Source organism: Merops nubicus, unplaced genomic scaffold, assembly GCF_000691845.1.
Source record: "Merops nubicus isolate BGI_N331 unplaced genomic scaffold, ASM69184v1 scaffold9776, whole genome shotgun sequence".
NCBI lineage: Eukaryota > Metazoa > Chordata > Aves > Coraciiformes > Meropidae > Merops > Merops nubicus.
The window spans coordinates 1-14,869 of NW_008615629.1; the positions used below are offsets into that span (position 1 = coordinate 1).

At 39.3% G+C, this 14,869-nt stretch overlaps 1 protein-coding gene across 1 annotated transcript; it reads left to right on the forward strand.

The window, feature by feature from the left end:
* Positions 1 to 1,572: 1,572 nt before the first annotated feature.
* Positions 1,573 to 14,541, forward strand: SAMM50 (SAMM50 sorting and assembly machinery component; the record flags this gene model as incomplete). Its single annotated transcript, XM_008942584.1, has 14 exons — positions 1,573 to 1,716; positions 3,041 to 3,142; positions 4,000 to 4,087; positions 5,134 to 5,240; positions 6,902 to 7,032; positions 7,247 to 7,334; positions 7,887 to 8,015; positions 8,807 to 8,878; positions 8,968 to 9,054; positions 10,914 to 10,984; positions 11,708 to 11,775; positions 12,564 to 12,710; positions 13,413 to 13,554; positions 14,339 to 14,541. Coding segments are annotated over 14 exons (1,422 nt in total), but the record flags the coding sequence as incomplete, so codon positions are not given.
* Positions 14,542 to 14,869: the final 328 nt, after the last annotated feature.

Consider the following 14,869-nt stretch of genomic DNA (forward strand, 5'->3'; position numbering starts at 1 on the left):
CTGTAGGTTTGCGCTGCCACCCGAAACAGCAGCTCGGGTTAGAGAGGTCGGCGGCGTCCCGTGTGCATCTCCAAATCCATACCCCAGGCCTTGAAGAGGGAAGGTAAAGGTTTAGGCGTTTGTCGTGGTAGGACAAGAAATAGCGTTAATAATGCCAGCAGGAAAAAGTGTGTGTCGTAACCATCAGAAAATAATTGTAAAGGATAAAGGTAGGTAGCTGATGAAGTCCCCGTGCCTTAAGGAGAGGTTAGGGAAGCATATCCTGGGTTATTCTAGATAATCGGTCCCCTCTTGGGCTGTCTGCGTTGTGGAAAAGCTGGAGAGCTGCACAGGACAGGCTGTGAGAGCATCAGTGTCGTGGAGAAGAGGCCGGTGGTGCTGTTGACTGTAAAGCTGAGGAATCACAGAGCATATGTTAAATCAGTTTGGTGAAATACCTTGTGAATTTGGCTAAAACGGCTTTCTCCTTAAAGCAGCCGTGGAGAGCCTGCATAGAGATGTTTGAAGCTGTGATGTAGATAATTCAAGTATGATTAATGAGTGACTGACTTACCTGGGGGCTAAGAACCGTCTGGATGATTCTAAAAGACCCCCCAGGTAGAATCTCTCTCCACTGTGAGCCTGCTGAAAACCAGCAGGCTTTTACACAGTGTTTCATTATGCTGGGGAACAGCTACAGGCTGTTAAAGCTCCAAAGTATGTAATTGTTGTAAATAATTTAATTTGTTTCTTTTTTTCTTGTATTTCTTGTATTCTTAGTTTTGTATCCATCTGTAGTATAAACTGATATACAATATTATGTGGATGCAGAGTGGTTCATATTTGCCTGAAAATTATGGGGCATGAGAGAGGATTCTGTCTCTACTTCACTTGGTTCTGATCTGTAACAGCAATTTACTACTCCAGCACAACAGCCACCCTTAAATAATGCAGCAAATGCTGTGTTAGTACCTTAAGAGGAAAAGTAGATTTACTGAGTTATCCAATCGTGACCTCTGCTTTTGCAGGTAACCCTCTCTTCACTCAGGCTTGAATCTGTTCTCTTGTGATAAATCTTATTTTAGGGCTCTTTCAGGTGCTGTGCTGGGAGCCAGTTTGATTAAAATGTTCAGCTGTGGCAGATAGTGCCTGAGGTTCTTGAAGGCTACTTTTAAAATAAATATTAAAATAGAAAAGCATACAAATATATGCAAAGTGAAGTAACATGCTGCAAACACCCTTTTTTTTTAAAAAAAAAAATTATTCAACATTCACACTCCTCTCCCTCCCAAAAAAACACAAACTAAGAAGTGACACCCTGTTATTTCAGAGATTTTTTTTTTTAAGATCAAATTCATCTGTAACATGAAGCATGCCTTAAAAATAAAGCTGGTTTTGGAAGACTGCAGAGTATTTTTGAGAAGTTATTCAACAGGGAAGCTTGTCAGCTTTCATTAAAAATCTCAGCAAGCAGGTAGGTGACAAACAAGGGGTAATTTCATTCTTCTCTTTGCCCTCAAAATCTGATGAGCATGGTGTCAGCAAGTATAGTTTTTTTCCTTTGCAAAAGGCATAAATCACAAACCCAGGTAGCATATTAAATGCAGTTTTCTTTTACTCTGTCAGAGTTTAGAGCCTCTCCCAGCGGGTGGCCCAGACTTTGGTGCCTTGGGAGAGGAAGCTGAACTGTTTGAAGCTGAACCTGAGGCCAAGCAGGAAATTCTGGAGAACAAAGATGTAAGTACCTGAACAACATCCTGATTTTATTTTTTCTTAAGGGTCTTGGCACTCTTGCTTGTGTGTATTCCTTAAGGAAACTTTCTACACTATGATTGGAGATGTGAAAGAATTAAATTTAGCACTGTGAATTTGCCTAGTTCCTGTTCTTTCTTCCCTACCACAGGAGTTGTTAAAATTCAACTTTGAGCTAAGAGACCTTATTTCCAGATGCTGTTTTCCCTTCTCTCTCATTCCTGCTTTCTACACTATGATTGGAGATGTGAAAGAATTAAATTTAACACTGTGAATTTCATCTGATGTTGCCTGGTTCCTGTTCTTTCTTCCCTACCACAGGAGTTGTTGTTAAAATTCAGCTTTGAGCTAAGAGACCTTATTTCCAGATGCTGTTTTCCCTTCTCTCTGTTTCCTGCTTCTGCAGCTCTGCTGAGGAGCAAACCAGGCACCTGTCTTTAATCTGCTAGAGTGCAGAATTAGCATGTTTAGGGTTAAGTGCCACCACATGAATTACTGAGGGAGATACCAACTTCAGCAGAGGATGCTAACTTTTTTTTTTAATATTTCACTTGTCAGAGCATGTCTGTCTTGGCCTGTAATATGTTTAGCCATGCTAGAGGGGTGAGATAGACATTATCTTAAGTTTTATTAGAATTTTCCTTTCCCTCATGCTATTCAGAGTCATCCTTGCTAGAAGCTTGGTAATAACATTTGATTTTTATTTAAGTTATTATTTATTAGTTCATATATTGTCTGACAGGATTTTTTTTTAAGTGATTTGTGGTAATGCTAGGTTGCTCTTCTTCTGCTAATTATTATATGCAAATACATGAAGCAGTTGCAGATGTGGGTTTTTTGGACACTCCTAAGATTATAATAGCCTGGAAAGGTTGGAAAAATAGTTATGACTTGTAGATTTTTCTTTTGACTCTTCCCTCATGTGTAGCTGATGGGAGAAAGAGCCACGGCCACGAACTACCTGTTTGGTGGCACATGTCTGAGTATTTCAGTGCCATTTCTACAGTGACCTATTTGGCCCTACAACACCTACAACTGAAATCCCAGCAGCTACAGTCTGTTGCCATCTCTTCTGATTCAACGAGTGTTAGCATTGGTTTTATTTGTTCTTTAATTTTTCTGTTAAGGGGATAACTTCCCAGAGCTGTAGATAGCACTGATTTCTGATAATGCAGATCAATGGTAATAAGCCTGGAATCTTCAGGGGTTTTCACTCAGACAACAATGTTTTTTTTCTGCATTGGTGTTTCTGATACTCATTTAATAGATGCAAATTCAGTATTTGTGTTTAAACATCTGTTCTGTTTAGGTGGTGGTTCAACATGTGCACTTCGATGGACTTGGAAGGACCAAAGATGATATTATCATGTATGAAATCTCTGATGTTTTCAAGGCAAAAAATCTCATTGATGTAAGTACTGCAGTGAATATCAGACCTACTATTTAAAAATTCAGGGAACAATTTTATCTTTTTTTTTCCTTTGGGCTACTCCCTTTAGACATGAGGCAACGTGGACAAGCTTTGTGATCATTCTGATCTTGTGGTATGGAAGTCACACTTAAATATGAAATAATGCTGTTGTTTTCTGACATATTCAGCTCAAAGGCATTGTGAGATGCCAGACAGTACCCTCAGATATATTTTTTTTCAGCTACACTCTTCCCATTTGAGAATTGCTGACTGTGTAGGGGACACTTTCAGCTCGTTTGTTGAAGATAATTGTTGGATCTTACCACAGATGACTGATGTCAGTCTCCACAGTGGGTCAAGTGTGCCTTAGGCTGTATGTCCTTGCACTTTTAGGTGCAAGGAGGTTCTGCAGGGTTCTGGAGTGTGGCTGGAAGTTAGACCTGTGAATTGGTCTGCACTTAAACAGATGTGTTTGGGGGGTTTCCCAAAAGCATGGGTCCCCCTAAGTAGCTGTGTAGGTTTTAACTACTGAAACCTATTTGAGTCGTAGGTTCAAGTATTGCAACAAGCAGGAAGCAAACTAACAAAAGGTAGGAATTGAACTAGATACTCTGGGTTTCATTTATTTCTTTACAGATTGAAGTGTTAAAGTGGGTGTGATTTGTTCTGAAGGTGCCTGGATGCGTCTGTGTACAAAATCTGTGAATATCGTATGACTGGGTTGCATTTGAACTGTTTCATCCTAGTTATTTTTTGGTAACCTGAAAGACTCAAATGGATTAGATGATCTTTGGAGGTTCTTTTCAGTTTAAACTGTTCTGTGATTCTGTGGCTGAGCTCCTTATCTCATCCTGTAGGTGATGAGGAAATCCCACGAAGCTCGTGAGAAGTTGCTTCGGCTGGGAATCTTTAGGCAAGTAGAGGTTCTGATTGATACCTGTCAAGGTAGGTATTGCCTCATTAATCTTCACTTTTTTTCTCATACACTTACAGACACATCCATACATATGATGTATATTTCCCTGTGTAACAGGTTAGATGTTTTTTGTGTATAGAACTTACTCTGTGATGTATCTTTCTGTATTTTAGACACACGTGGAGGTGTGCTATATATACAAATGTGTGTACATCCATTATCCCTAGGAAGATGTATTTGCATGTATAAATGTATATGTGTATATAAACATTACTTGTATACATGCAAAAATGAGTGAATTTCCAGCACTAAAGTAATTACAGTACAGGTCCTTTAATACAAAATTTCAGAGGGACACTTGAGGACAAGCTTGAAAGCGTGTCCTGCACTTCATGTACTGCAGGTCACATAACTGACATTGTATCAGCACATCCTTCCTGCTGGAATTTCCCTGGAAATGCTGGGAACTGTATCAGTGCTTGTGATTAAAAATTTGCTTGTGGCATAGATGGGGCAGCTGAACGTGTGGAGGTTTCCCAGGGAGGCTGAGCTGCATTCCCAGGCTTGTCAGAGTCACTACTGTTCTCTTCAGCAGACAAAGTTGTGTCCCTGAGAAGGGAGCAGGGTGCAGCCCCCCAGGCTGCTGTGGCAGGGGGGTGCTGCCCCCTCTGCTTTGAGCAGAAGCAGCCATCACAGCTTTGTTTTGGAACTGCTGCCAGAGCCCTGAGGGTTACCTGCAGTGCTGGGAGCTCTGCCCTAGTGATGGTGTTGTTCTTGCCATGTCTGGATCACTTTAAATTCTGTTTATTCTAATATAAGAATCTGTGTGCCTCTTTTTTTTTAATGAGTAGGTAACACACAAAGGTTACAATTCCATAATTAAACTAATGTGTTGATGAAAGCCAGTCATGCTATGATTGAACCAAATTCTGCACTCAGCTTTTTCTCAAGCCATATTTCTTTGTAATATGCCCTTTTATTATCACTTAATCCAACTAGTTTTCAAGTCATCTTCTGTTTGCATTTTTTATATGTCCTTAGAGTTTACATACATTTGTTTTTTTTGTTTATGCAGGAGATGATGCCCTTCCAAATGGTTTAGATGTAACCTTTGAGGTGACAGAATTGAGAAGACTAACAGGAAGCTATAACACTATGGTTGGCAACAATGAAGGCAGTATGGTATGGATTATTTCAAATAATTATTAATTCCTTTTGATACTCCTCTTACTTCCATGTTGCAGACCTAGCAGGGAATTTCGTGGTCCAAGCCAAATTATTTTCTTGATCCAGCTTTCCTAAGGCTTTGCCAGACCTTTGTCTCTAAAGAGTCTTTGTATTAGGCTTTCATTCAGCAAAAGCCTATTTTAAGCTGGGGAAGAATCCTGTAGCTTCCAACTCAGTATGTTAATTTTTAAAGACTTAAAATGACTTACATTCTTTCTTGGTAATATTTAGGACACTTTATCTGCTGGGGAGATTAGTAAGGAATTTAGTATTTAGTTTTCATGAGATGTGTTTAAAGTGTTTTTCTTTTCAGTCAAAGGGCTGTATATTGGATTTAGAAATTGGTTTCCACTATTTAGCCCAGTACTGGCATTGTGGGCTGCAAAATGCAAGAATATGGTTTTCCAGAACCATATAAACTGTGGAGCTTGTTTGTATTTGATTCAGTTAAGGATGTCAGATTAAAATCTTGTGTGAAAAATATTCCTCAGTTGACACAGAAGGTAACCAAGAGCTCTACTGTTGTTTTGTTAATGTCCTTCTAACAGCACTGCTGCTGTGAGTGGACTGTGCATTCAGGTGCTTGTTCCTGCACTCATTCTGCCTCCTCATGTGCACAGTGCAGCTCTGCCTGCTGCTAGTAGATAAGCAGATCAAAGGGCTCATCCTTTTCTTCTTAGAGTTATTTTTAACCTGGATAAGATACTGCATGACTCAGGTGGTGGTGCTTTGCAAGGGTTACTCATCTTCCCCCTCTGTTTGATTTCAATTTGTTACAGAGAAGTAAAACATTTGAATTCTATGAAGGCATGACTCTTATGCACTGCTACTGGCAGCAGAAATGATGTTTCCTTAGAAGTTTAACTAGATGTGACTTTTATTCCAATCTCTTAAATTCATCTGAAGCCTGTAAATGTAATATTTCATACTCACAGCCCTTTCTGGTTAGTTGGATAATTGCATAGTAGCCTTTATCACAAGGCTCAGGTGATTGATTTGCTTCCAATAGCTGTCAGACAAAGGCAATCAGGATTTGGTACTCTTTTACATTCTTTTAAAGTAGAATGCATGATAATAGGACAGTCCTGGTAGAGTCTGTGCTTGGAGGAAACCTGCTCCAGCCTTTCTGTCAAAGAGCCTCCAAAGGGATGCAAGGAATTAGTGTGGGAACAGGCCAAAGTGTTTAAGCACCTTCTGGAGAATTGTAATTGTATGTTTTACTGCTGACAGGACTGATTGCAAAAGCATCTTGTTACTCAAACCAAGATGCCTCCCAAACACTGGCCTGCCAGGCCAAACACTTACTCTGCTGGGCTTTGGGATGGGCTGGGGGATTTTGACTGAAACAATTCTAGTCCTGAGGATACAGTGAGAATGCAGATTAAGTCAGCAGCTACTGGACAGCAATAAAAATTGGGTGATAACTGTAACTTGTGCTATTGTGAGGGCTTTTGCTGCCAGTGCAAAGAGAAATCTGGCTTAAAACACAGTTACAGCTCTCCTCAGTGTCCTCATTTCTCAATCTCAGGGTAGATAGGCTTGTCTTCAGAATATGATTAAGAGCCAAGACAGCAAATCAGATGAAAAGTTGTGAGTCTTTTTTAAATTCTCCATAGGTACTTGGGCTCAAGTTCCCAAATCTCTTTGGACGTGCAGAAAAGGTGACCTTCCAGTTCTCCTATGGAACAAAGGAAACTTCATATGGCCTGTCCTTCTTCAAACCACAGCCTGGAAACTTTGAAAGAAAGTAGGGGATGAATTTTTCAGTATACTTTTTATTTATTTTGTGAAGAAATATAAAACAATAAGATCTTCCACTGAGTAATAATTGAATCTCTTCCTTTGCTGGGGGTCTGTTAATAACGTAGCAGAGCTGATTTCTGAAGTTTTTGTGATAATATAAAACTTCACCTGCTTAAATATTCTCACTTTTAAACCTGCCAGGTAATACTGTGTTTCAGTTTTTCAGTTAACCTGTATAAAGTAACTGGACAGTTCCCTTGGAGCTCTCTTCGTGAAACTGATAGAGGAATATCAACAGAATTTAATGTAAGTGTGGCACAGAATTTGTGGAGCACATGCCTCATTTACATTTCACAGGTCACAGCTGGCTTTTGCAAATATTTGGTTCCTTTTTGCATTATTTAAATGCTTGGGCACAGGGCTAAACTTGTCACTATTTGAAAGAGGTCAACAGTTTTAAAATGACAGAGGTAGTATAGTCAGTTTTTTTGTTAGAATTCAGTCTTCTTTTGGCCATATAAGAATATCAATGTGTTTTTCTCCAAATTTTTCATGTTCAAGTTCTCATTTCAGGCAAGTAACTGGTTGCCTAGCTCACTGTATCAGCCCAGTTCAAGGTATTTTTAATTTGGGGTGGATTAAGTAGAGTACCTCTACTTGAAGAAACTTTCCTGGCTGGAGAAAAATTAGTGTTACTCTGAAATAAAAAAGGGTTTCTCTCTGATCCAAGAAGTCTGGAAAGAAGCAACATAGAATCATGTACAAATAAACTTTAGAGTGAATGATTTTTCAGGGAAGTGTTTATTTCAGTTTTGCAGCAAATTTTTTTTCATATCTTCCTCCATTCTTTCTTTATAGTTTCCAGTCTGGAAGACCAGTCACACACTGAAATGGGAAGGTGTGTGGAGAGAACTTGCCTGCCTTGCTAGAACAGCATCCTTTTCTGTTAGAGAAGAAAGTGGACATTCTCTTAAATCATCTCTCTCTGTAAGGCTTTTTCCTGATAATTTTTTAAAATGCATTATTTTGAGGCATCTAAGACTTAGAAATGATCCCAAAGGAGTTTTGTCTAAGCAGGGAGAGTGTTTTACTTAAAACACCTTTTGCTGTGTTTGGTCATTCACACAGAGTCATCCAGGAGGTCCAAATGGAAAACACATTTTCATAGTTGAGTGTTGCATTTTGACTGTTGCTTAGGCTGCCCTGTTATTCCTGCAGGGCCTCCCTCCATGTCATCTGCCATTTCTTTCTGCAGAATTGGCCTGTTTTGTAGAAGACAGGATCAGTAAATTTCCTCATCTTACCGTGGCTATGCCCTTTCTGAATATTATTTCCTATACCAGTTTTTGGTCACTTGTAACTTGTAGCTTACAAGTAGTAAGAGTAGCTATGCCCTTTCTGAATATTATTCCCTATACCAGTTTTTGGTCACTTGTCATTTGTAACTTGTAGCTTACAAGTAGTAAGAGATCAATTTTGGGACAGTAATCTGCAAATAGTTTGTGATTTACACTGGGGCATTGTTGCTGCTGGATTTCTGGTGTGTATCATGGCCAAAAGGTGTAAATATCTCTCTGTGTGTTTGAGGTGGCTTCTAAAGTCAGAACTAAGTTACTGTGTAGGTACAGTGTCTCCACATCCACGAGGCTACACTAGGCTTAGCTGTAACTGTGGCACTCTCCCACTTGTGTGTGCAGTCTTCAAAGGAAAAAGAATAGTGTCACTCTGGCATTCAGCAGATCCCTGAACCTAAAAGTGCTTGTTCTGATTTTTTCCAGCACGCTATGGTGATTGATTCAAGGAACTCTTCCATCTTGCCAAAACGAGGTGCTTTGCTGAAAATTAATCAGGTAGTGCTAAACCCCTTCTAGAATTATTGGAATTGATCTGTAAGCGTGTTAGAGTAAGTCTTTAATTTCTCTAACTGGTGTTTTTGCAGGAGTTGGCTGGCTATACAGGTGGAGACGTGAGCTTTCTAAAAGAGGATTTTGAGTTTCAGTTGAACAAGCAACTCATCTGGGATTCGGTAATGTCTTAAAGGTGTTCTAGTAATTCCTCTGAGGTAGCAAATGAGTCATTGAATCTGTGTCTCAGGATTTTAGAAAAAGATGGTGGACGTGAAAGATGGATGGTGTAGATATCTTGATGTATTTTTTGGAAAGTTAAATATTTTCTATTCTTAACCTGACGTTCCTACCATGTATTGTCACTTGAAAAGTGGCCGTTTTGGAAAGCACAACTTGTGTGACAGTCACCCCTAGGAACTATCTTCAGAAGTTATGATGAGCATATCTGCTCTTTGTGATCTGTCTTAAAGAGTGATTTTTTTTTTCAGAAACTTATTACAGCCTTTGTTCTGTCTCTTTCACCTGGGTTATGAATATTTTGACTAATCTTGGTTTAGTTTTCCTTTGTCATTTTAAATTATGAATATATGGCTACTGAGTTTGGCATCATAATGAGTAAAATTATTTCTTCTATGTAAAATTATTGGGAAAGAATGGGAAGACTTATTTCACTACAGTGCTGAGCTTGCACTACAACATTTTGAGCACAATGAACAATTTAAGTTCCAGTCAAAGAGACATGTGATACCATGAGAGGTTTCTATGAGACCCCAGTCTGCCACCCCATAGGCAGAACACAGCACTGATTTGATGGGGTGGTGTCTACATCAGTACTTTTGTTTGGAGTCACTGTGTGGGTTTGAAACAAACTCTATCATCATCAATTAAAGTTGTGGTTTGGTTGGCAGAGCAGTTCTGGTGTACAGCAGCTAGATTTCCTGCAGAAGAAACAACACTGGGTAACTCCACTCCAAGTTCACGTTTAAAGAAAATATAGAAATCTGAAGCCTCAAGCAGCATAGACATAGTATTAGATGGAAAGAGTTCAGCTAGATCTCCTTCAGAGGAAATGACACTGGGTAACTCCAAGTTCATGTTTAAAGAAAATATAGAAATCTGAAGCCTCAAGCAGCATAGACATAGTATTAGATGGAAAGAGTTGGGAAATAAGAATTTCAATTTATCCTAGAAATACTTGCCTGTGTTTAGAAAGAAGTTCTTTATCACATGGAGATGGTGCAGTAAGTTCTTACCTCATAGCTGGATGGGGAATTAAACAATTTCTATTACAAAGATTTAAAAATCAGAGGTTACAATAATTTGCATCACAACATGCTAAAAAAGCCCAAGCCAAACCCAAACAAAAGACCAGTGAAGCCAATGCAAAAGGGCATTGGAAGGCTATTTTTAGACCCCTTTCTTATTACATTGTTATGTTTGCACCTTCCATGTGGTGAAATCAAACCCAAACAAAAGACCAGTGAGGCCAATGCAGAAAGGCATTTGAAGGCTATTTGCTAGACCCCTTTCTTACTACATCATTATGTTTGCACCTTCCATGTGGTGAAAGAAAAGGCATTGCCTGATGTGTGTGCATCTCATGATTAAATGTATTAATTACAGTGATCTAGCTCCCAAAAATTGCTGTATAGATAAGCAGCAAGGCCATTTGTGTATTTGATACCACTATAGAGAGTTGCAGAAGGCAGTTTCATTTAATTATAAGGCAAATTCACAGGCAGCTAATGCTTGTATATTTTTGGTGGGTATTTGCTCAACTCAGCCTCCTATGGGTTTAAAATTGCCAGGAGTAATTTGTGTGAGCAGTGTTGTCTTATTTCAAGACAAGAATATTCATAAGTAAACAGGAGCTGGATGGGTTTCCCCTCAGCAGTTGTGAAAGCAGCACTTTGTTCCACTGTGCTGTGTCAGCTTTCCTAAGGTGTAGCCCTGCCTAAAAGAAAGAGGGCAGCAACGATCCAGTTTCCTGAAAATCCCATTACTGATGGTTACTGAAAACTTCTTTTTCTCTCCAAAGGTATTTTCAGCATCACTTTGGGGTGGAATGCTAGTACCTATTGGAGACAAGCCATCCAGTATAGCTGACAGGCAAGTTTTTTAAATGTTTCTTCATTTATTTTTTTTTTCAGTCAACCCAGGTAATGTATAAAGAAAACTGTGTAGTAGAAGCAGTAGTAGTTCTGGTGCTGGCAAGAGTAAAATGTTTCTTGTTAGCTTTAATTGCACGTCAGTCCATGCCTTCTGGTTTTGATTTTCATATTGGGGTAGTATAAATTTGTAATTTGCTCTGTAGTGGTTCTGCCTGCCAATATTTATGGGTGCAAAATGGTATTTACCAGCTGCCAAATTTTCTGTTGGTCATAGGTAACACTGTAGGTGTTTTTAGAAGCAAAGCCATATTGTAACTGTGATGGCCTTTTAGACAGTTTTGCCCTCTGACACCTGTGTTTGAAGACCACTAGCTGAAACAATTTAGACTTAAGTTTATTTATAATAAATATTGTGCCCACTTCACATGGGATACAGTATTTCTGTTGAAATTATTACAAAAGACAGAATCAGGCAATATTATAATTCCTCAGTGCTGAGTATCCTTCTGCTTTGATCCTTGTGTGATTTTTATTTTTAATACTTCTATTTGGTTTGAATTTTTTGCCAGATGCATCAGGATTTAGTTAATTTCTTGTGTTGCTTTAAACCTCTTACAAAATTACCTGTAATTCTGAGATGCAACCTTAGAAGTGTGGCCAGATATTTTCAAATATGTCCTTTCAAGTGAAGCATTAAATTAAATTTGACTGTATTCACTAGGTTTTACCTTGGTGGACCAACAAGCGTGCGTGGATTCAGTATGTACAGCATTGGACCCCAGAGTGAAGGTCTGAAACTCCTAAATACCACTTCTCTGACCATGCTGTAAATATTAGTGTGTAAGGAAGAGTCAAGTTCTGTCCTCACACTTTGTATGACATAAAAATAATTGTGCTTATTCTGCACTTCAAGAAATGTTGTGTCTTTGATCTGTTGTTGTAGTTTCATTCATAACAGAACAGAGCCCAGTAGTTCTTAGTTAAGCCATAAGTTAATTTTGTAAACCAAGTGTGTGTTCAGACTTGCATAATTCCAGTACATCACTTTAATTAGTAAGCAACCTTCAAGCTGAAAAAGTTCCCAGAAGGTGTTTATAGCAACAGTAACATTAAATCTGTTTGGTACAGCATGTGTTGGGGTAGCTTAGGGGACAGGTAATCTGATCAACAAGGGTGTTTGAAGAGCCAGGAGCTTCCTTGGTTCTATTCCTTACTCTGTTGTTGACTTCTCGTTATCAAATTGTTTAATTATATCAATTATCCATTTTTAAAACTAAGACAAGTATTTCAGAGGTGTTCAGGAGGTAATCTCTGATGAGGCACGAGTAGGTGCAGGCTGTTCTGGTGAGGGGCTGAGGCAGACAGGGCACTTCCCTGGGAAGGTTTAAAGAATTGCCTAAGTGCTGGTGTTTTACTTGACAGTGGTGAGGCTGGAGAGAGTGAGAAGCAAATGGCAAGATTTGCAAAGAGCAGAAGTGCAGCGTGGAATAACTTAAAGATGTCTTCTTGTACCTTTAACTGCTTCTTTGAATGTATGCCACAGTGAATGCTTCTCTTCCAACATTTTACCTGAACAGGTGATTACCTGGGAGGAGAAGCCTACTGGGCTGGGGGCCTGCACCTCTACACCCCCCTCCCTTTCCGGCCAGGCCGGGGGGGGTTTGGGGACCTCTTCCGAACACACTTCTTCCTCAATGCTGGGAACCTCTGCAACCTTAACTATGGTAAGGCCAGGAGAATTGTCTATGAAAAGACCTGCTTCCCTCTCTAAAAGCAAAAAGGAGAGCTATTCTGTGTCTGTTGATTCAGAAGCAGTTTGTTTACTGCATAGATTTTGGTGCCTGTCAAAAAGGCCAATGTATTTTAGAGCCTGTCAAAAGCTGCTGCTATTAAATTGGATATTTGACAGATTGCTGGTAATTTTTTCAGCTTTCTGCAGAAATTCTAGCACAACTTGTAGGAAGGAGAGCTAATGAATCAGTGATGTTTGCAGACCAGTGTGGTAACTGATTAACACCTGCTATCTTGCACCATTCCAAAAGGAGATAGCATCCCACCAAAACATCACCTTCCAAGTGTTTACTGGGATGAACCATATGGGAGGGAGACACTTCATGCACAACTGAAAAGCAGGTTTATCAACTGTAAGAGACTGACTAAAGACATTGAAGTCTTTGGTACTTGTTTCCAGGTTGATGCAAGTAGCTGTATGATGGTGGGAAGTGAAGACCAACCAGTAGTCCCACAAAAATTGCACTTTGAGTCCAAGGTTTTTGGCATTTATAGGAGTTGCAGGTCGTAAATACATTTTGAGTCTGCAGGAGGTGCTCTGAAGTAGTCTGTTTTCTAGCTCTGAAAATCCAGTTAGCCTGTGACCACTTTGACAATCTATTTTGGTTCTTGTTCTCCTGCTCTTTTGCTTGCAGGGGATGGTCCCAGGGCTCACCTGCAGAAGCTGGCAGAGTGCATCCGATGGTCCTACGGCACGGGCGTAGTGCTCCGGCTCGGCAACATTGCCAGGCTAGAGCTGAACTACTGCTTCCCCATGGGAGTACAGTCTGGTGACAGGTTTGGTTTTTACACCAACTCCTTTAGTAGTAACTGGTTTTACAAGTTCCTGCACATCTATCTCATTTTGTCAGAGAGAATTGCTGCCTTTTAGTTTTATTTTATGCCAATTGAGAGATTTTTTCAGCACTTGATGCTATTCTTTCTGCTTACTTTATTCATGTTGGTTTCACAGTACTTCTTGGTTTAAGGCTTTTGTTTCTCAAGTTTCAAAGTTCATTCAGCTTGAGCTCAGCTGTTGAAATATAGCTGTGTAGCAGGTTTTATTTCTTTAGGGTGAATGATCACTGAGACAGCTCATGGGATTTTCTTAAGCCTTCCGAAAACAAGTGTTTGGATAAATATTGAGTTTGATGTATTTGCTTGAAAAATGAAAACAAGTTTAACTATAGATAAAGGGAGAACAAATTAACTTGTTAACAACCAGTTATCCCACATGAAGCAAGTATTAGAGGAGACAATATAAAAGCTTCAGGGGGCCTATTCTTGCCTGTGAATACTGCATGAAATACTGTATTCTGTATAGGAGCTGGCATCTGTTTCTATTTGTCATTCATGTGAATGTGAAGAAATAATAGCAGTTTTAAAATTATGGGCTTTATTTTGCAAGTGTAAACACTCCATATCTTGGCAAAGCATTAATTTTAAAAAGCCTTTGTCAGCTAAAATTTGACTTGTAACTTTCCAAGGATTGAAAACCTTGGGAATTTGGAGATAGAATTGATTTTCATTTCATCAGTACTGTATGTATCACTTACACTGTTTATTATTTGTTTCTTTTCAGGATATGTGATGGTGTTCAGTTTGGAGCAGGAATCAGATTTCTATAATACAGAAACATTTTACATCAGGATATGGAATTGTGCTCTGGGATTGAAATTAAGACTATAAAATAGCTCAATACGGTCTAACTTTTTTCTTGACGTACAGAATCTGGTGGGTCACCTCTCAGACTCCACAAGAAACTACATTAAAGAATTAGTCTCTGAAGGTTTGTTGTACCTCTGATTCTTATCAAAGATGGGAGAGTGTTTTGTAGGATTCTAGCCGTTCTAACTTACAGCAGTCACTTACTGTTAATACTTAAAATCTTAGAGCCTTGTGTCAGAAATTGGCTCTTGGATGTGGTTCATGTGCTTGTAGTTGTCACTGGCCTGCACAGCCTTGACTGCCAACCATAAGTCTCAAAAGTGTTGAGATGACCAATTGTGAGTATGATTGGAGTGGAAATGAAGGAGAAACAGTTTTTCTCCCATCATCAACTTCTGTGAGCAAATGAACTCGAAGAAATTGTTATTTTGTGCAAATAACAGCT